General features: G+C 30.6%; 2 protein-coding genes and 1 long non-coding RNA gene across 6 annotated transcripts; 2 read left to right on the top strand and 1 right to left on the bottom strand.

The window, feature by feature from the left end:
- Window positions 1-2,003: 2,003 nt before the first annotated feature.
- On the bottom strand, window positions 2,004-3,286 carry LOC114193443 (pathogen-associated molecular patterns-induced protein A70-like). The gene has a single exon (XM_028083246.2). The coding sequence runs from the start codon at window positions 3,098-3,100 to the stop codon at window positions 2,180-2,182; it is 921 nt and encodes a 306-aa protein (XP_027939047.1). The 5' UTR covers window positions 3,101-3,286; the 3' UTR covers window positions 2,004-2,179.
- A 4,962-nt stretch (window positions 3,287-8,248) lies between these two features.
- On the top strand, window positions 8,249-9,212 carry LOC146884031 (uncharacterized). Its single transcript, XR_014983990.1, has 2 exons — window positions 8,249-8,451; window positions 8,929-9,212. It is a non-coding gene; the product is annotated as an uncharacterized LOC146884031 (long non-coding RNA).
- Window positions 9,213-12,647: 3,435 nt separating this feature from the next.
- Window positions 12,648-18,778, top strand: LSM8 (Small nuclear ribonucleoprotein family protein). Of its 4 annotated transcripts, none has more exons than XM_085665698.1 (7): window positions 12,648-12,798; window positions 12,911-13,106; window positions 16,032-16,096; window positions 16,247-16,287; window positions 16,390-16,464; window positions 18,380-18,432; window positions 18,541-18,778. In XM_085665698.1, exons 3-7 carry the CDS (start codon window positions 16,060-16,062, stop codon window positions 18,629-18,631), a joined length of 297 nt encoding a protein of 98 aa, XP_085521824.1. In that variant the 5' UTR covers window positions 12,648-12,798; window positions 12,911-13,106; window positions 16,032-16,059; the 3' UTR covers window positions 18,632-18,778. The 4 variants fall into 4 exon arrangements, with proteins under 4 accessions (XP_085521824.1, XP_085521826.1, XP_085521825.1 ...); XM_085665700.1 differs by adding an exon at window positions 13,971-14,104 and having other exon boundaries at window positions 12,720-13,106; XM_085665699.1 differs by adding an exon at window positions 13,968-14,104 and having other exon boundaries at window positions 12,720-13,106.
- The last annotated feature ends 1,729 nt before the right edge of the window (window positions 18,779-20,507 follow it).

Below are 20,507 nucleotides of genomic sequence, written 5' to 3'. Positions count from 1 at the left end.
CAAATATATCACTTGACTCACGAATTTTCATAAACTTTCATCTCAAATATTTTTATTTACCACAATTTTTTTTTTAATCCAAACAACTATTTTTTTTTCAAATTCATTCTTCTAAATCCATCTTTCGAAACAAACATCTGAAATCCATCTTTTAATTTTAAACATTTAAAAAAAAAAATAGAGGGCCTTTAAATGATCTGCCCTTGATTAAATTAATTAATTGGGTTGGTTATATTTGCTTTTATTAAAATCATCTGAAAAATTGTAAAAATAACTTGTCTTTTATGAAATAAAAATGCATAGCCACTAGATATTTTAAAATATACAAATACATTGTAATTTAATAGGTGAAAAAATGTTTTAAACATATTAGCCACATTTAAGCTTTAGGATAAACAAACAAGTTACATTGTAATACAAAGTTGCTTTTTCAATTTTTGAAGACAAAATCAAATACTTTAAAAAATATGAAAATGGTAAATCGAAACAAAAAATGAGATTGATTTTTAAGAAATAAAATCAGCTGGAAGATAAAATCTTATTTGTGTTTTTGTTGAAAAATAAAAACAAAAATTCAACTCAAGATTTTGAAATTATATATAAAAAAGTGGGGTTTAGCTTGGTTTAAATTGAATGTGATATTAAAAAAGAATTGAATTAAATAGTTTGTTGTGATTTAGTTTTTTAAAATAATGTTATTAGTATGATTACTTATTATTTTTAGTCATTAGTTTTCGTTGAAATATTTAATTAACTATGTTAGATAAGATCTTTTTTTAAATCATATATGTTATTTCATAAATTCAAACTAATATAAAAATGATGAAGATTAGGGATGAACATGGGGAATCTAATATATTAAATTTGCGTACCTTTCAAATAACAATTTTTTTTAATAAATCATAACCAACCAGGTTTTATAACTTTGGATAAACTATTATTTAATATGCAAACATTTAAAAAAGTTGAATAATTAAAATGTTGAAAAAGTTACGTGACCCTTTATTTTAAAATATTATGTTTTTGAATAATGTCTATTTTAGACTTCTCGAAACCCTTTCCTCTTAAAAAACAAAAGAGAAATATAAAACGTACACGTGAGTCTAAGAAACTAGGGACTAATGGTTCGTAAATAAGGAAACATCATAGTTTGAAGATTTTCCTCGTTTAGTAATGTCAAAGTTCATAAGAAAACAAAACACCATATGAATCCACAAATAGGAAAAATAAAAATTTCTTCTACCATATCATCTCAACTATACCTGATTGTTAAGTAATTATAGCTACACACAAAACTTGAGTCTAATTTGTCTTCATTAAAATTAATTTTCAAGTCATAGTAATTTATATGTCAATTATCTGTTTAATATTAATTATGTTAAAAATCTCATGTTAACTAAATATAACAAAAAGTTATTTTCTGTAAATTTTACACTTTAATATAATATCCTAATCATCATCATCTAAAGTGTATCTTAATTGACTATTGGACATATGTTAATATCTACTGTCAGCTTAAGATTATTTTGATATGTGTTGAAAATCTCGTATAACTTATCATCTAAAAATTAAATAAATTTAAATTATATAAATATATAAAAACATCATTTTACACACTATTTTTTATAAAATAAACTCTTGATAATATCAACATATATTTTACATTGATAGAGATGCAATTTGATTTAAAATTTCCATTAAATTTAACATATACCTTTTGAACCTGACATAATGTTAGCTTTTGCTCCTTCTATCAAGCAAAAAGTCTCAAAAGAAATCAATATCCAAACATCTAACATGTGTTTGTCCTAAAACCAAGTTTGTCGGAGGCAAAATCGATTCTCAAGATTCCCACATGTTCATGCTATTAATCTCAGCTGGATTCTCCATAAATTATTATTCAGCAAAGTCAAAGATGGAACTCAAACCCCAACAAAACCCAAATCTAGTGGAACAATAACAACATATTACAAATTGCAACAATGTTATAAGCAAAAACTAAATAGAAACAATAAGAACACATATTCATTCATCAACATAATCCAGAAGGAACATAACCAATTCAGAAAAGAGAAAGAAAACTTACTAATTTTACAGCTAGTTAAAATTTAACAAAAAAATATTACACTAAATAAAATGTAACAAAATTAAGATTACTTTCATAATTAATAATTGTTAATTATTTGGCAGATCCTCTGCCAATCATTTCCTTGTACCTCATGATGGAATCCAGCCTCTGCAGTTTGAGCTGCTGCTTGAACTTGTTGATGAAGTCGTCGGCTTTCGCGTCCACCTCGTCGTCGACGGCGGCGGCACTCACCTTCGCCTCCTTCACGGTGGCCGGGCGGCGGCTCTCCACGATATCCTCCTCCTTGAAGTGCGCGAACGCCGACTTGCTGCTGGCCGACTTCTTCATCTTCCGCGGCAGCTTCACCGGAACCTCGCCGGAAGAAGGCTTGGTGTCGGAGTGCGTCCTCGTGAAATGACCATCCTGCCCCTGCTGCTGCAATTTGCTGTAAATCTCGTCCAACGAAGAACCCTCCTCGCGCTCTCCGAGGCTGTAGTCGTAGCCGCCGTTCACGACAGGAAAGTCGTCGTCTTCCTCTTTTTCCTCGTCGGTTTCGACCACCTGGGGCGGCGGCACGTGGGGCTTGTCGGGCGCGTGGGAAAGCGTGGCGGCGTGCGGAGCGAGTTTTGAAGTGAAGGGTTCGGTGGGGAGGTAAGTGTAGAGGTTGATGGATTTGAGTCTTTGAAGGAGTGAGGGAGATCTAGCAAGTTGGAAGCTTTCATTTTCATGGGTATGGGTTTGGGTGTGGGATTCATGAAAGTGTGGGTATGGAGGGTCTTGGGAGGGGTAGAAGTTGATGGATTTGAGTCTCTGCAAGATTGAAGGGGATCTTGGGAGGTGGGGATGTGGAAAGTCATTTGCTTGATGATGTTGGGCATGGGGGTCATGGTGGTGGTGGTGTTTGGCAAGGTTGGAGATGATGAAGATGGTTCCGATGACTAGTTGGAGGAGGAGGAAGAAGACGGTGGGTGTGAACCAGCTGTAGATGGTGGCCAAGAATGTTGGGGAAGATGAAACTGCTTCCTCAAGCATGGTTTTGGTTTGAAGGTGAAGAAGGTGAAGAACAGAGGAAAAGGTTGTTGGTTGGTTGGGTTTGATTTGGTTATGTAGAGTGTGTGTACTTCTATGATGTTTTTGATATTTAGCTTAGTATGTGTGGATGGGTCACTCGGGTGTTATTGAGGGGTCAGACAGGGTAAATTATATGTACGGTCGTGAGGGGTCACTTGCATGTTGTTTAAATTTATGTGCTTTATTCGATCACCAAATATATAAATAGAAAGAAATTAACTTTTTACATAATATGAGAATATTGGAAAGGGTAAAAAGTATTTTTATTTATTTATTTATTTGTTTATTTTGTGTGTATTGAATGCTGTATGTATGAAGAGGCATGTGTGAAATAAAAGGATTGGTTGAGAGAACTCGAAGATCGAGAAAAGCGTGGTGGCATATGATGGGTCTGCAGCTAAGGGACAAAATTAGAGGGTAGATTTGTGAAACGTGGGACACTTGTTGGTTGAATTTTTGGATATTCATTTCGACCTTGACTTCAACAAAAGGGACATATTTTCTTTTTTCTGAATTCAATTTCAACCCATCTTATTAATCTAAAGGTATGGGTTATCACACCAACCACTCTTCACCTTCATTATTTTCTTTCATGATTTTTCACTTCTCTCTGAAAAAAAATTAATTTTTCAATACTCATATATTAATTTCTATCATTAAACTCTATATACAAGTATAGGTTAAATGATATATATATATATATATATATATATATTATTCCGATAGTAAATATGGTAGTATAGTTAAAAATAACTACTAAAGGTATTGTGCTTTTTAAAACGTTCATTTTATTATAACTTTATTTTTAAAAAATGTCTCAGATAATGAAAAAAAATTATTTAAATATTAATTTTTAAATTATGTGAGACTATTTCGATTAAAAATATATATAAGTTGATATATATGATATAATTTGAATGTTTGGAAATTTCTATTTTGAGCATAAGGATCTGAACTTACCGAATTTAGATAAATGCATGTTACACTCTGAGTCTATTGTCTTCTGCTTTTGAAATCGAAATCATCAAAACCTTTCCTAAACACCAACTCCACATTTTTCATCCCCATTTCAAATTCTTGTTCTTCCATTATGTCACTTATAAAGATAAAAGGCAAAACTAAAATAAAATTATATTTTCTCAATATATGTTTATCTTTTTACTATTACAATCAACACTGCACATATAATGTTTTTAAAAGTTAAGAGAGCACATGTATAATGTAGAAAGAAAAAAAAAGGTTAATAACTTATTGTTTTTTAAAATACATTAAAAGTTAACATGGAATTTTAAAAATACTGATAACATTATTAGAAAAATATCTCAAGAAAAGTGCAAGCGTGATTTATTAATATGGACAATTCTATTAATTTGTGCACATGCAAATCCTTATATGGTGGACTTAACAGGTGTGAAACGGTTGAATGATATAACTATTTTGGTATTAACTAATGGGTTGGTACAGTAGTGCCTTTCTATTTTAATCTAATTCTCAATTTTTTATTCATTTACTTACTCATGAATTTATGCCTTAGGTTTGTGTCGGTTTATCCTTACTACCACTTAGTTGTCACAAAATTAGAATACAAGTATACTTATTACCTTTTTTATGCTTCTATCTGTTTCCAGTTATTTAGATTAATCACATGACAGAGTTTATATATATATATATATATATATATATATATATATATATATATATATATATATATATATATATATATATATAAAAGGAGTAACAATATAAAGGAAGCTAATAAAAATAGATGTGACATCAATAAGAACAAGCATCAGTGTATTAAGGGTTTTTTCTCCGGTTATTTTTTTTATTTTACTCGGATCTAGAACCGAGACATATTGGGGTGAGGCCAAAAGGTACTTTTGACCTCGGTTGTTACCCGAAGTCATAGATATAGTCCCTTTTCTGTCCCGGGTCCATGAGAACCGAAGCCATAAGATAAATTTTTTTTTTTTAATTAAATTTTTCGCGGCACAGATCTGAAAGCCAGCTAACATCGGACCAAAACCAGAATCCTTTCATCCCTTCAACACCAGAATCAGAACGCGAATGCGAACCAGAACGCGAACCAGATCAGAACCCCCATCCCAACAATGAACGCTAACCAGAATCCCCCATCGACGAACCACCATTGTCGCAGCGATGAACGCGAACCACCACTGCAAGCCATCATCGGCGCAGCTGCGACGAACGACGAGAAGACAGATCCGGTGACGGTGCAGATTCACAACCTCTATTGCGGTGACGGTGGCTTTCTGCAGCGGCGGAGATCTCGACGGAGGTTCCTCTAGTGGAGCGCGATGGTGATCTCGCGAAAGGTGCTGCCATGGTGGATCGCGTCGCCGCGTTGCAGATCTGGTGCCCTGTTTTCGCGTCGCAGTGGTGGTTCGCGTTCGCAATGGAGTTTCACGGTGGCTAGGGTTTAGGGTTCCCATATGGTTCTGTGCGCGCGAGGAAGAAGATGGAAAAGATGGAGAAGATGCAACAGCGTGCGAGGAAGAAATAGAGGGGTTTGCGTTTTTGTGCCCTGATTAAACTATTTGGCCCCGGTTCAGTGCCACCCGAGGCCAAAGACGTAACCTTTTGGCTTTGGGTTTGTTCAATAGAATCATATAAGCACCTTTAGGCACCGGTTTTTTTTGAACCGAAGCCTATAACCCATTTTGGCACCGGTTTTTTTTTTAACCGAAGCTTATAACCCCTTTTGGCCTCGAATTTTTCTTGAACCGAGGCATAAAAGTTGTCTCAAATTGCAAAAATGTCACCGCGTCGTTATATGCTTCGGTTCCTTGCCAACCGAGGCCTATAAGACAATGTAAAAATGCAATTATGCACTAGTGAAGATAAAAACATGAAGTAAAAAAAAATAAAAAAAAAAATAGATTGGAACAAATAGATACTCATTTTATATTCAAGAAATATATTTATCTTCTACGTCAATAAAAAGAATAATCATCGATTGACTTTCACAAGTTTTTAAAATTACAAATTTTTTGTGTACTCCAAATGTTTTGCTTTTGGTGAATGAAGGTGATTATTTATATAATATGTATGAATTTCAAAGACTTAATTATCATGTACATGTTTATTAAGTGAAGCCTAAATGCTAACTCTATTTTATATCTTTAAACGTGTTTTAGCCAAATTGTTAAAAAAAGTTGTGAAGGTTATATCTTTTTTGTTTTTTAGCCAAATTGTTAAGAAAATTGTGGAGGGAAGATTTAAATTTTGAAATTTAAAATAAAATATAAAATCTTCTCTTACTTGGACAAGATTTGGAGGTGTACAAAACATTTTTTAACTTTTATTTATTCATATTTTTTTCTTACATTTTTTAACTTTTTTTAACTATTCCCTCCCTTCAATTTTGTAGAGATCTCCCATTATTTAGAAATGTGACCAAATTATGAAATATGAGTGTACAAACTTTGTATTACAAAGTTAGTTTTTAGGGTTGAGTTAAATTTAAATTTTACTTTCTAAATCATATTCAAAATTATGAGGTACGAAAGATTAATTTCAGTTAATTTTAGTACTCTCTCTTAGAGTGACTCAAATTTAAGGTTTTTGGTATAACATCAACAAAAACAAGTATGTTACTTCATAAAATAACATTATTCTTAGAATAAATACATTAATAATATAGTTTATTTAAAATTAAATTATATTTAAAATAAAAATACACATTGTTGTTTGCTTAGCAAGTTTATTAAAAATCTTGTCCAAACTTAGTTTTGTGCAACAATAAACACAATTATTTGAAAATAATAGTCGTTAACATACCATAACAAAATATATTGTTTACCTTGGATGTTACAATCATAGTTGGGTTGTTTAAATTCATATTATAGGTGACCAAATATCAGTATAGACTAAGTACTTGAAAGAAGATTAAAACAAATTTTGATCGATATAGTTAAAAGTATCATAACTAATAAATACAAACTATACAAAATATTGTTAGTCTTAAGATAAACAAAATTAAAAACAAAAAAAAAAATTCTTTGCAAAGTATATTACTTGAAAAGTAGTTTTTTCAATGGAGAACAAAAGTTGTGTGAAAAAACCACTATATTGTGACAAATGTTATTTGAGCAAACAAGAAAATATATTAAATAAAATTGTAAGAAATTTTTGAAAAAAAATAAGGACAATTAGCGGCGGCGGAGCTTGGTTAGAGCAGGCGGGGGCCACGGCCCCCCAAAATTTTCAATTTTTTTAAACTTTTTTTATTACTTTTTTAAATTATATATATTTATAATTTGTTAAATTTTTTAAGTTTTTAAATTTTTTAAATTATATGTATATTTTTAAATTAGATAATAGTATATTAAAAAATTAATGAAAATAAAATTATGTTTTTTTTTATAGGGTATAATATTTAATGTTAATGAATAATAAAATATTAAATCAAATAAAGAAAACAAATTATTAAGATAATTTTATGTTTTATTTTTATTGTCTTTTTAGTTTTTTCACGTGTTGTATTTATCTCTTACCCTTACCTGATTTCTTTTTATTATGTTACCATATAAGAACAAAAAAACGTAATTTTCTCATGTCTCACCTGTTAGTGAATTGATTATCATAATTTTTGTTAGTAATTATGTCTCTCAATTATTAATTATATTATGATAAATTACTTTTTAGTCTTAAACTTGTTTTTTAAATAGGTATATTGATGAAAAATAAAAGAATAAATTCATTTTTTAGAATTGATAAAAGAAGAGTAAAGGTCAAAACATGACAATACGGTTGTTAATCGCATAACAATGAAATGAAATGCGACTTTTGAATCGATATGTGCACATTAGAAAAATGGGAAATAAATATTTTGCAAATAATATGATTATTTATATTAAAAAAATAGCTGAAAATTTTAGTTATGATTAAATTATTTGATAAGTTTAAGAATATGAAAAAAGGATGGACAATCCGTTAGTTAGTGTAATTTGTTTTATAGTTATAGCTATACTAGAATATTATTTACTTTCATTGAATGAGTGACGACAGTAATATTAAATATGTAAATTTTAAGTATATTATTTTGGCTCCCCTAGATATTTTAGTCAAGATCCGCCACTGCTGGCATGGGTCCTATTGGTGTAAAGAAACACTTGGCACCATTTTTACCTTCCCACCCTATGGTAAGCACTTCTTTCATAGTTGTTGATATATTTGGTCATGTTTTTTATTACATCCATTACAAAGTGCATGGACAAAACCATACTCAAGGGAATATGCAGCCTTCCCAACTCCATGGCTCCGTGCTTCAAAGTTCTGGCCTACCACAGGTAATCATGCAGCTGTTTGTTTATATAAAACTATGTGTTCTGATTGAAATCTCACTTCAATTAGTGATAAGACAATTTACATTATATAAGTAATTGCAAACCTCACCTTACAAGTTAGTTTTATAGGACTAATTTAGACTTAAAGTTCACTTCTAAGATAGTATCAGAGTCATCTAAAACAACCTATCATAGCAAGATTTGTTGTATATTGGATCTATCGTGTGCTATGTTGTTGGAGCATCCATAAATATCTAGTCACACGTTTGAGATGTATACGACATGAGGAGGACTGGTTTTATAAGGTTGAGTTAGGTTTAAAGTCTAATTCTCAATACGTTCTTATGACATCCTTCTCATAATTAACCTTACCACCATTATCATCCCTTGTTTGATATTTTGTGCAATGTTGATATCTCTGCATAATTTGGTTTGACAGAAAGTAAATGCTTAGACTAACAAATGTAACATGTGTATCAGGACGTGTTGATAATGTGTATGGAGACTGCAACCTCATTTGCACCCTTCTCCCAGCATCACAGGCTGTTGAAGAAGAAGCTGCAGCCACAACATAGTGTGCTCCATTGACAACTATTTCCATTTCATGTTGTACATAAAACTCTTCCTATTCATATAGTTCTTACACCTCTTGAATATTGCTTCATCATATGTGATAATGATGATAATCCTTTCCTCTTAAGTTTCATCCAATCACAAGAAACAAAGCTGCTCCCAAGGAAAAAAAAAAGAAATCATTCACATAATTGCTGCTTCTATTATTAGGTTTAGAAATGTATTTTAGGCCTATGTATCACAGTAATGTGAAAAATAAATTTCATTCATATAACATAAGTGTAAAAAAAGAAAAAAAAAGTATTAGTTCCTTTCAATAAACAATGCATTTGCCATAATCAGTTCATAGAAATTTTATATTGTTGTGTTGTTCCGGTTGTCTCTCATCACCAACTATGACTTACTGTGTCATAGTAAACACTGTATTTGGATAAAATTTCAGAGTATAGTGTTGAATTTTTCAATGTATGTATGCAAATCTCAAGACAGTGAAAAACAAAGAATTTTGCTACTTTGAGAGTAACTATACTTCTTAAAAGAGCTGACATGCATACATGCTCTAACATGCTATGGTGTCTTTTATTTAATAGATTGTATCTTTTATAATAAAATAGTTATCCTTTTAACATTTTTTTTTATTTTAAATTATCAAAGTATATTTATTAAATTTTCTAGTTTGATATTTTTTTCGAGAGTTTATTTTAAATATAATATACTGGTGATCTTAAAAGTAATATTGATTATTAAGAATTTATAATCCAAATTAACGAAAATAATATTAAAATCAGTTTTAATTTTAGGAGAATTATTGATTATTAATCTATATGTACATCGTTTAAAAATGATAATTATTTTAAATAGATGAAATATTTCATTTAACAATATTATTGATGTAGATATAAATATAAATTATTTAATATTTTAGACTTAAAAGTTCAATATGTTGATGTGATAAATAGAATTGGTAGTCTCAATCTTTGGTTAATTTCTAATTCATTATATTATTGGATATTGATTGTATACCAATTTAAATTCTCAATTTATACTGTTTTCCACTATAAGTATCTTCATAAATAAGAAGAAAAAGAAAAACAAAGAAAAAATGTTAATTCTCATTTGCCATGGTCCGATAAAGAAAATGATAAAATTTTTATATAATAAAAATTAGGATTAAATATGTTTTTTTTCTCTTAACTTTTAGTGAATTTTAGAATTAGTCCATCTCGAAATTTTGGATTAATTTAATTCTTTATCTTTCAAAATACATGAATTTAGTTATTTTAATTAAATTATTTTTTTTGATTTATTTTATATTTTGTACGTATTTCAAGATTGTATTTGAGTTGTTTTAAATGTTTGGCACATTTTCGCTTTAGTGAGTCAAATACTATTATGAAATGCGCTTGAAATGTCAACTAAACTTAACAAAATTTGATTAAAATGACTAAATCCACGTATTTCGAAAGATGAATGACTAAATTGGTCTAAAATTTTGAAATGAACTAATTCCAAATCACTAAAAGTAAAGAGACCAAAAACATATTTAACCCTAAAAATTATATTCATCTTCTACTCATACCAAGTAAGGTTTCAGTTATTTAATTTCCCTTTGTTCTTTTTATTTGACTTGTATAATATACAATTCTATATTTGACTTGTATAGTTGAACTATCTATCTTAGTTAAATAATTAGAATCGGAAAAGGCTTAAATAAGTCTCGTATTTAATCAGTGAATTGTTTTTTTTTTTTTTTCTGTTGACTAAGCTATATAAGCAGTGGTGGAACTTCATGTAATATGTTGGGGATGTCAAAATTTTGGTTAAATTATTCTTTGGTCCATTTTTTTTGTCTAAAAATACCACTTTGGTCATCTAGTGTTTTTTAGTTTCAATTTAGTCTCGATTTTATAAAAATTAATGTATTTTTATCTTTTTTGTTAAATTTCTTGAAGCAGAACAAAATTTTTTCATCAAAATTGATACCAGGATTATGCCAATTACACCAACAAAGCAAATCATTCACAACTTAAATTTTGATGAAAAATTCTTGATTTGATTTAATAAATTTAACGAAAAAAGACAAAATTACACAATTTTTTAAAATTCGTACCAAAATTGAGATTAAAAAAAACTAGATGGCCAACTTAATATTTTTGAATAAAAATAAGAACCAAAAGAGTAATCCTAAATTTTTTAGATAAACTAGTCAAAACATAGTATTTAATTTTTTTATGATAATAAAAAAATAAAAAAATTATTATTATTATTATTATAAAATTAGATATAAATAACTTTTTATAATTTTAGTATAATTAATTTTCATTTATAATGGTTCAATTTTAAAAAATAAAAAATGATTAAATTAAACAAATAACCATTTAAAAGATAATATTAATAAAATAATTATTTTTATTTAAAAAATGTTTAAAAGATTAAATTGAAAAATAAATACTAAAAAGAAAACTTTTTCTTATATATATAAATGTATAAATATTTATTAAAATATTAAATTTAAAAAAATTATTTAAAATCATATATTAAATTATATAAATGTAAAAAAAAAAAATGGGGCCATAACCCCCTTAGTTCCAACATTGTTCCCATTGTATATAAGAATTAGCATTCTATAGTTTATAAAATAGAAAAATAAAATAAAAATTAATATTTCTTCCTAGTTTGAGAGCATTTGGCCCATAATTATTATAATTAAATATAATAATATTTTATGCATATAAAAAAGTAATGCATCTAGGATAAATAGGAATATATACAATGATGCCACGTAACATCTATCCACTTTGCAAATGTTTTTATAATAGATTAAATTACTCTGTAATAACATTTTTTAATTAAAAAAGACGAAGACAATTTATTTCTCTAAAATTGGTAATGTACTTTTGCTCTCTCCAGAATTTTTAATATATTTTTATTTTTACAAAAATAATGCATCGAAATTAATTTTGATTCAACACCTACATGCAAATATTTAAAATAAATATGCAGGAAAAAAAATTTAGCATATTTTAACATTGCAGAAAAAAAAAATTTCAAGAAATTAAAAGTAAATTATCAAAATTTTAATTTTAGAGGATCAAATCATATTTTATCTAATTTAAAATTAACAATTTAATTTTATATAGGATGATATAAAACAAATTACCTAAAGTATGTTTTTTTTTCTATTCTATTTATCTAAAGTGCAATTATTTTTATGTCCCGGTCTGCGAGGATAATATGATATTCTCATAGTTTCTTTGTGTATTTTCTAATTTTTAAAATCATCATTTTACTTTTTGTAAAAGTACTTCTGAATTACTTATAATAAAAAATTTCTAAATCTTCTGAAATTTTTGGGATGGGAGTTTTTAAATAAGATTTCTCGATTGAGATTTTAAAAAAATTCGTTTTCAAAAAAAAATCTAGAATAAGTTCTTTTATTTATTTTTGCATAGTATTATGTTTTTCTCTTCTTTCTCTGCAGAGATCTCTCTGTCATCTTCTTTTCACTGCGCGGAGGCAGCAGGAGTGTTGTGCACTAAGAAAGGATATTTTAGCCTTTTTGATACTAATATGGTGTGCACTTAACAATGATGGGGTGCAAGAAGGACAAACCATGTGCGAATTCTGAAGTGGACGCATTGTGTTTGGGCAAGCCCAATCAAACCCAATTTCATTGTTAACAAAAACCTAGTTTCACTGAGACAAGTAGTGGCGGCAAACTCCATTATTATCGTTGTCACTTTCATCCAAATTCCAAAACCCAGACAAGGCTTAAAGGTATTAGGGTTTTCTTTCTCCATTATTATCGTTGCCACTGCCAGACTTATTCCTTCATTCCTCTCACACTCTCTTCTCCTCCTCCTCCACCACCCGCGTTTTGGGAAACCAGAAGAGAGCACCCTCGTTTCTCCTCCACCCACGTCAAGAAACACGAAGGCAGAGTGCAGGCCATTCACGGCGTCTCCTTTCTCCTCCACCGTGACATCCACCACGTCGCTGGCAGGGGCAGCAGCGAGAGAACGCAGCGCCACCATCGGACTGCGATTGACGGACGATTCCGACCGCCACGACCACCACGAACACAGGTTTGTTTGTAATTTGCGTTCTGGTTCCCTTTTCTTTCGATTTGTAACCTAAATTTATGATTTTCGTAACCCTAAAATTGGTTTCCTGTAATTGGAAGTTATGGTGTATGTGTGGTTGTTGTTGCTGCGATTTGCCCTTGTTTGGATTGGACCCATTCTGTGAATCATAATTGTTGTGCTGTTGTTGGTTAAATTTTCCCCCAATTTCAATTTCGTAGTTGTTGCCGTTTTGGTCTGGTGGTGATGTTCATTTCTTTTTTCCTTGTTTTTCTAGTGTTACTATTTTTTATCTGACTGTGTGATAGGCTGATAGCTGTGGTTGTTTTCTTTGTTTGTCTGTTTATCTGTAATCATGTTGGAGATATGTGGAGAACATGTATTTCATCGTTGCACTGTGATCAAATAAATACTGCCACTGTTTCATATTATTCTATCATCTTTGAGACAAAATTATGTTCTTCATTAATGATTGAATTATATGATAGAAAGTACCAAGTTGCAAAGTTGTATGTGCCGTGTTTGCAAAGCTGGGATTGAGTTGTTTGGCATTAACTTAAATTGAAATTTGCTTATACACTGCAGTATATTTGATGTAGAACTATAATGCCACCTCCTTTTTAACTGTCAAGAGTACTCTAATTTGTTTGAGGCATCTCTACCGGGGTTTGATGATGGGGAGATTTCAGAAGATGCTCCTGTTGATTTGGATGGTTTAGATGCTTCTGCAGCACATGTTGCCAAACAAATTATACGACCTCTCATCCATAATTAATGCTTCTGTTTTTTTTATGTACTTGCTTGCACTTTGGTTATGCTCCATGCCTAAAGTACTCTAATTCAGACTTGTTATTGATGTTGCAGCAGTGTCTTGATGACTTGCAGTGTCATCTATAAGGATGTTTGATTTAGGAGCCAGTTGGTGCCACCACTTTATGCACCATAACATTTACCTTTTAGGGTTTTTTCAATGAGATAAACTTAGACCCAATAATTACAAGGTATATGGAACAGCTAATGTGTATATCAACAAAAAGGAGATATCCTGTGATCATTGTCCATGGAGGATGTGTTTATAGGGTAGGGGAGAAGTAGCAAAGGGAAGAATGGAAATTGGCTAGGCATTTGCACTGGGGACAGAGTTGGCATCTTGCAACTATAGTTGCTGTCTTCTTGCCTGCTTGCCATTTTCTGTCTTCCTGGTTTCTTTTTCTAAGCTGGAATTATATTGCTGCTGTAAAAAAGTTCTCTTAGAATATCATCTATTTATTTTCATATACTACCAGTTTCCATTAGGTTTTGTTAGGTCATATCATTTAAGATTTTTTTGTTTATTTTTAAGAATCAAAAAAAAGATGTTTGAGGACCGTGAATCCTAGTAATGTGTCACAAAGGAATCGAGGTGTGCTTAACGTGAGATATATGATTTTATCTTCCTGCTCAATGCTTTTCCTTTTGTAACAACCAAGGTGCTCAGAAAAAAAAAAAGCCACTTGTATCAGAACGGTTGATGATCTAGTCCTCCAGTTGTGCCTTACTAAATTGGATTTTCTATATCTATGGGAATTTTTAATACATATATTTGGTATGACACTTGTGAAACATGCATAAAGCCTGCCCCAATTGAAACTTGGTAGCTCGGGTTGTATCTTCTCTAGAATCTCACTCCCACAGGCTTGGTGGGAGATTTAGCAAATGAGAGTAGTTTTATGTAATTCGGAATGGAAATACGAGAATGGGCCCAGCGATCTCTTTGCTAACATGTTCACATCAACAATTCAAGCCTTATCATATTTATAGTACACACAAATACATAAAACTATGGTAAGATACACTTTACTGTCATTGATAAAATAGTAAGGAACTCCAAGAGATGCTTTCTTTCAATAGGAATCAATCTTTAATTTATTATACTCCATTATAAAAAAAATTACAGATTTTAACAAGTTCATGCTAGTATTACTATTATTTTAGCTGGGAACAACTTAAGAATTTGTTTTTTTGACTAATGCGGGTGGCGGGGCTTGCTTGGTTGCTCACGTTCAGTGCATGTAGCTTCTCCTCGTTGTTCCATCTTCTTGGTTCCATAATTTCATGTCCAATTGGCTGTGCTATGGTATCTTGAATCAAACAAATCCAACATATTAGAAGTAAACAACAGTTTTATGTTTGATGCCTCTGCAATTCTCGCTCAGTCTGGGAAAACTAAACCAATTAGACACTTTATCAACTCTTGCTCTATTGTTGCATAGAAATCATTCAAATAAACCATCATCTTCTCCATTCAGTTGAATCCCTGACCTGCCCTTTTAGGCCTTTATTTGATGGCCATTGTGGTTGTGGTTCTGACTTTTCTGCCAATATCGGTTGACTTTGACATCTAGTACAAAAGCCTCAACTTTTTTAACTGTTGTTTTAAGGTGATTCACAATCCCTCTGGAATGACTGAAATGTAGAACTGGAGGGAAAAATGTGGTTGTTTTGCCCTTAGGATGGTAGTTGTCCACTGCTGTTTATCACAATTTATGCTTGGAATTGGGAACTTATTCATGCAAATATGTTTTATTGACCAAATACATTTTTCTTGGTGCTAAATCATTGTCAACTTGATTTTGATCTGAGATTGATAAACACAGTAGGATATGTTGCATAATATATAATGTATGATTAAATTTTTTTCCATAATTATGCATAGTAAAATTGTTAGTAATCTTTCATGAACATTTTCCGTCGTTATTTTTTTATGCAACCTGGATGTCATAACCACTAGTAATTTGGTGTTAACATGTAAATTCTGCTGTTGAAGTTAACACTTGATTTTGGTTCGGGAGTTGTGGCATCATATTTCTCCACTACCCTGATTTTAGCTGGTTCTGAATTTTCATTTGCATTGCTTTAGTTGATGTTTTGGCATTGAAACTTGTACAGGGGTGAGATTGTTATCTAGCTAAAAAGCATGTCAGCTGGGCCTGGACTTGAGTCCCTTGTAGATCGTAAGCCATCTATAAATATTTATGTTTTGCTATGATGTTTTATATTCTATACATAGCTATGTTATTTACTGTGCTTATCAATGACAATTATTTTAGTTAATTAAGCATTGGTAATTGCTATCCCTTACTGAATCTTTGGGTTGTTGACAGAGACAATTTCAGTCATTACAAATGATGGACGGAATATAGTGGTAAGCTTTTGTATATGAACAAAATTCAGCTTTTTTGTCAGTTTGTTGTGTTTTAATAAGTGTCATTGCTCAAACTTCTAATTTCTCTGTTTTTTTGTTCAGGGAGTCCTGAAGGGTTTTGACCAGGCCACAAATATAATTCTTGATGAGTCCCATGAACGTGTTTATTCTACAAAGGTATGCTGAAACTATGCAGTTGTAGAAACATTCCTTCAAAGATTAATGAGCCATAACTTTAGTGAACTTTGATATGTAGCTTCAAAAGTTAGTTCCTTAAAATTGGACATTCTCACTAGTGAGGGTAAAGTAAGCCTATTTTTGCCATTCAATGTTTTAAGACTTAGATTGACCCTTTCCGTTATTATGAAACACATAAACCTTATCCCTCTTGCCCACTTGTTCTCTCTATTAGATGACAAGGGAGGCTATGCAGTATTAGATTCTGCATTAGGCAAAGGGAGGCTATGCAGTACTAGATCCATGTCCACCACGCCAAATGTTAGATATACTTGAGAGTGAGGCATTTTTCCATGACTAAGAAAGACCTTGCAAAACTGGTTTGGTAATTCCAACATTGGCAACAACCACAATATTTTTATCTTACTAGGAGAGGTCTGTTACATGAATTACACTACACCATTGCCTTTGGTGAAAAACCAAATTCTGAAGGATACTATTCATCATGAGACTCCTTTGAGTAATTTCCTTCTATGTCTCCCTTTACTCATTTTCACAAAACTGAATCATATGATATGCTCTCTTCATCCGTCTCTAATAGCCTTTGAAAATGTCTGTTGGTATGGCATCTATGATTTACCAAATATTTTTCCTCTGTTCCTTGTAATTGCACTATATATAATCACTTTTACACTTAATGAAAATCCCTTTGGTTCTATAATTCTCACTCCCAAAATTTAACTACTTTTTCATGATTCAACTTGTTAATTTTCGTCCATTTTTGGTTGAAGAAAATTTACTTTCTTTGCATTTAATCAATGTTCCCCCTGATATTTTTGTCTGTTTCATAGATATTTGTCTCTTATATGTTGTTTGTGAGCACTGGAATTTTCCCCTTCAATTTGAGGACAAGAACTTCCTAAAATAAAGATAAAATGCTGGAATACTTCTCCGCCTTTTTTGCATTCATTTCAGTGTTTTTATAGGAAGAGAATTCCTATCCATCTATTGGCCTTCTGCAGCAAGGAAGGGAATGACAGAATTAGTAATAATGGAATGAAAATGGAAGCTTGTTAAGAAATCTTAAATAACAAACTCAGAAAATAAATTTAATATTCTAGGAATTTAGTCTCTGAAATGCACATGTTTGGAGACATTTCTCTTGAGCCTGATGACTATTGACCCAATGAAGCTTTGGACCTTCCTTAGCATTTCCTGAATTCCTGAATTCTTCTCCATGTTGGGCTCCCCATCATATTATTGCTACTTCTATCTTGAAAATTATCTCTCAATATAGGCCTCTGCCCCGACAATGATTGTTGCATTTTTTTCTTCTATTTTTTGTTGTGCTCTTCTCTATTTTATGTATATGCTGCATCTATCTTTTTCTCCATATCTGGATCCTTGAGTACAAGTGATTTTGTGTGTAAGGGAAGTAGAATGCAAGGTGAAGAAAAATGAAATGGAAGAGGGATTGTTAGCTTAATGATGAGACTAAAAAAACTAAAGCCTTCTGTTTTTGGGGGTTCACAAAGTCTAATAATGCGTGCTTGTCTCCGGAAGCCCCATTGTGTCTTTCCTAATATACATGCATACATACATAACTATGTATATGTCTATAGATTAAAAAAAAAAGAGTAACATTACAATTTGAAATGTTATTCTCAGGCATTAAAACTTGGGACAGTAAAGTTCTGGTTACTTCCTACAAAGTGAGATTGTTCACTTTAGAAAAGTCGATCCCTAGCTTTGAGATATTGATTGCTCTACCAGGAATTGTCAATTGTTTGTTAATTCTGCTATAATCTCTCCCGACCCTAAATTTTTGTATCAGCTGCATATTTTTTCTTGAATGTCACGCTTTAAGTCTTTCCTATTTTTATGTCTTCCTGATGGTTCATGTTTCTAACTACAGGAAGGTGTACAACAACTTGTTCTTGGTTTATACATCATCAGGGGTGACAACATGTATGACCCTTACTCCATTTTTCAAGTTGTTCATCACTTAGATTTCATGTTGTGGCACTATTTACATGCCTTAAATTATGTATGATGGTTTCCCTTTGGTCATTGCAGAAGTGTTGTTGGTGAACTGGATGAAGATCTGGATTCTAATCTGGATTTATCAAAACTTAGAGCTCATCCCTTGAAACCTGTCATCCATTGAGTGAAAAGAGTGGGTTTTGCGGCACTTTATACCAAGTACGCTGTGAAACTCTCTAAGAATATGCAGATAACAGAACTTTTCTAATATTCTGATTCTATTAAGCATGTAAGTTTTGTCAAACAAATGAATGCAACAAATTTGTGACTATCTGACGTGAAGAACTGTCCTCTATTTGGTTAAAATTGATACGGAAGTTATTTACAAGTGAAAAATGTGTATGATTATAGTTATTTTAAAAAACTTATATTTTACAAAAAGGAAAAACTCTTTCTTTTTTCTTTTTCTGTGTGAATTGAGTGCAGCATGAAGAAGGCATGTGAAATTGATTATTGAGGGGGAAGAGGATTCGAATGTTAACAAACACGTGGTGGCGGCATAAGAACATAATCTTAATTGTAGAGGTGAATGTCATTTTAATCATAAATTGTTTGACTCAATAATTTTAAAAATATACAATTATATATTAAATAATTAAATAGTATTAATATAGGAAGAAGCTAGTTGTTAGATATCTTATATATCTTTTATTATTATTTTCTTATCATTATTTGTATCTTGAGTTTAGTCCAGAATTTTTATTATAAATATAGTATCTTATTTATTATAAATAGAGTATCTTATGTCTATTTTTGACATAAAAGAGATTAATTCTACATCTATTTTTTCATTATATTCAATACTAATAATGAAAAAAAGAATGAAACTAAAAATGTAGAACTGGTATAGGCATGTCCTTTATCGATATGAACAAAATAAGAATATGAAATTAAACAAAATAAAAGAGAAAAAAAAAACTGAGATGAAAGAAGCAAGACACATCATTTGAGATGCTAGAAGTATCTTCATATTATAAATGTTGAAAAGAAGCATTATTAATTATTAAATATCAAATGTCATAAGTTGAATAATCCAAAATTTTGTTGTTTTTTACAGCAGGTAAAGATGGTTCTTTATATAATATATCATCTGATATTCCATGGTTAATGCTTACTAAATTAAACCTAAATACTAAATGTAGATCCTTCCATACCTAAATACTAAATTAAACCTAAAAACTAGCTTTTCCCGGGATTTTTAGAGTGTAGTTTAATTATTGTTAATAAGAAATCAGTAACTTCATTTACCATATTTGAATTAGCATAATTAACAATTCGTAATGTTTATAATATATTTGTCGTCATATTTTGTACAATAATTAAACAAAATATAATATTATAAAATGAATAAAGTCCAATTCAACATAACTCTCTAAAAAAGTGACATAATGGAAGAATGAGGACGGGTGGTGCTATCGGTGGCTGGAGTGAAGCGGAGGAGCTAGGGTTCAGAATGAGTCGCGATTTCTCTTTTGGGGGTGCAGAAAGAAAAACGTGGGATGCAGGAAGCAGCATCCCAATCTACTATTTACACTCCCATTTCCATCCTTATATTAAGCCTAGTTAGTTCCCTTTATTACTGTATTTTATTATCATTTACCATTGTTTTATATTTTTTGGTTTTTTTGGTCGAGCTTCTTTTATTTTAAGTTCTATTTCAATTTTTATACTCGCAATACTTTTACTATTTGTTATTATATATTTTTTACATACAGACCAATTTTTATTTTTTTTAAATCAAAATTACATATTATGAAAATTCAATTAATAATATTTAGAATTATTAATTATTATGTTGAGTTTTATCTCATTTGATAATTAAAGTTTTTCTTTATCTAAAAGTTAAGTGAAACTCTTTCAAGGTAAATATATAGTAATTTTTCTAATCATGGATAATCGGTATTATGTTATGATCAAAAGAAACTAGTAGGTAGATGTATAATGTTTTTATTTTTAAACAATAAATATAAAAAATTTTTTTTTTTGTGTGTGTGATAGTA

The sequence above is a fragment of the Vigna unguiculata genome, chromosome 8 (assembly GCF_037176805.1).
Source record: "Vigna unguiculata cultivar grain cowpea cultivar isolate G323 ecotype 2 chromosome 8, ASM3717680v1, whole genome shotgun sequence".
Lineage (NCBI taxonomy): Eukaryota > Viridiplantae > Streptophyta > Magnoliopsida > Fabales > Fabaceae > Vigna > Vigna unguiculata.
Note: the sequence above shows the minus strand (reverse complement) of the source record. Positions and strands in the feature narration are given on the sequence as shown.

Coding starts and splice junctions, on each gene's coding strand:
- LOC114193443 (XM_028083246.2), bottom strand. CDS start 3,100: ATGCTTGAGGAAGCAGTTTCATCTTCCCCAACATTCTTGGCCACCATC.
- LSM8 (XM_085665698.1), top strand. CDS start 16,060: ATGTCAGCTGGGCCTGGACTTGAGTCCCTTGTAGATC. Junction 16,288..16,389: donor ATGATGGACGGAATATAGTG/GTAAGCTTTTGT, acceptor TTTTTTGTTCAG/GGAGTCCTGAAGGGTTTTGA. Junction 16,465..18,379: donor AACGTGTTTATTCTACAAAG/GTATGCTGAAAC, acceptor TTCTAACTACAG/GAAGGTGTACAACAACTTGT.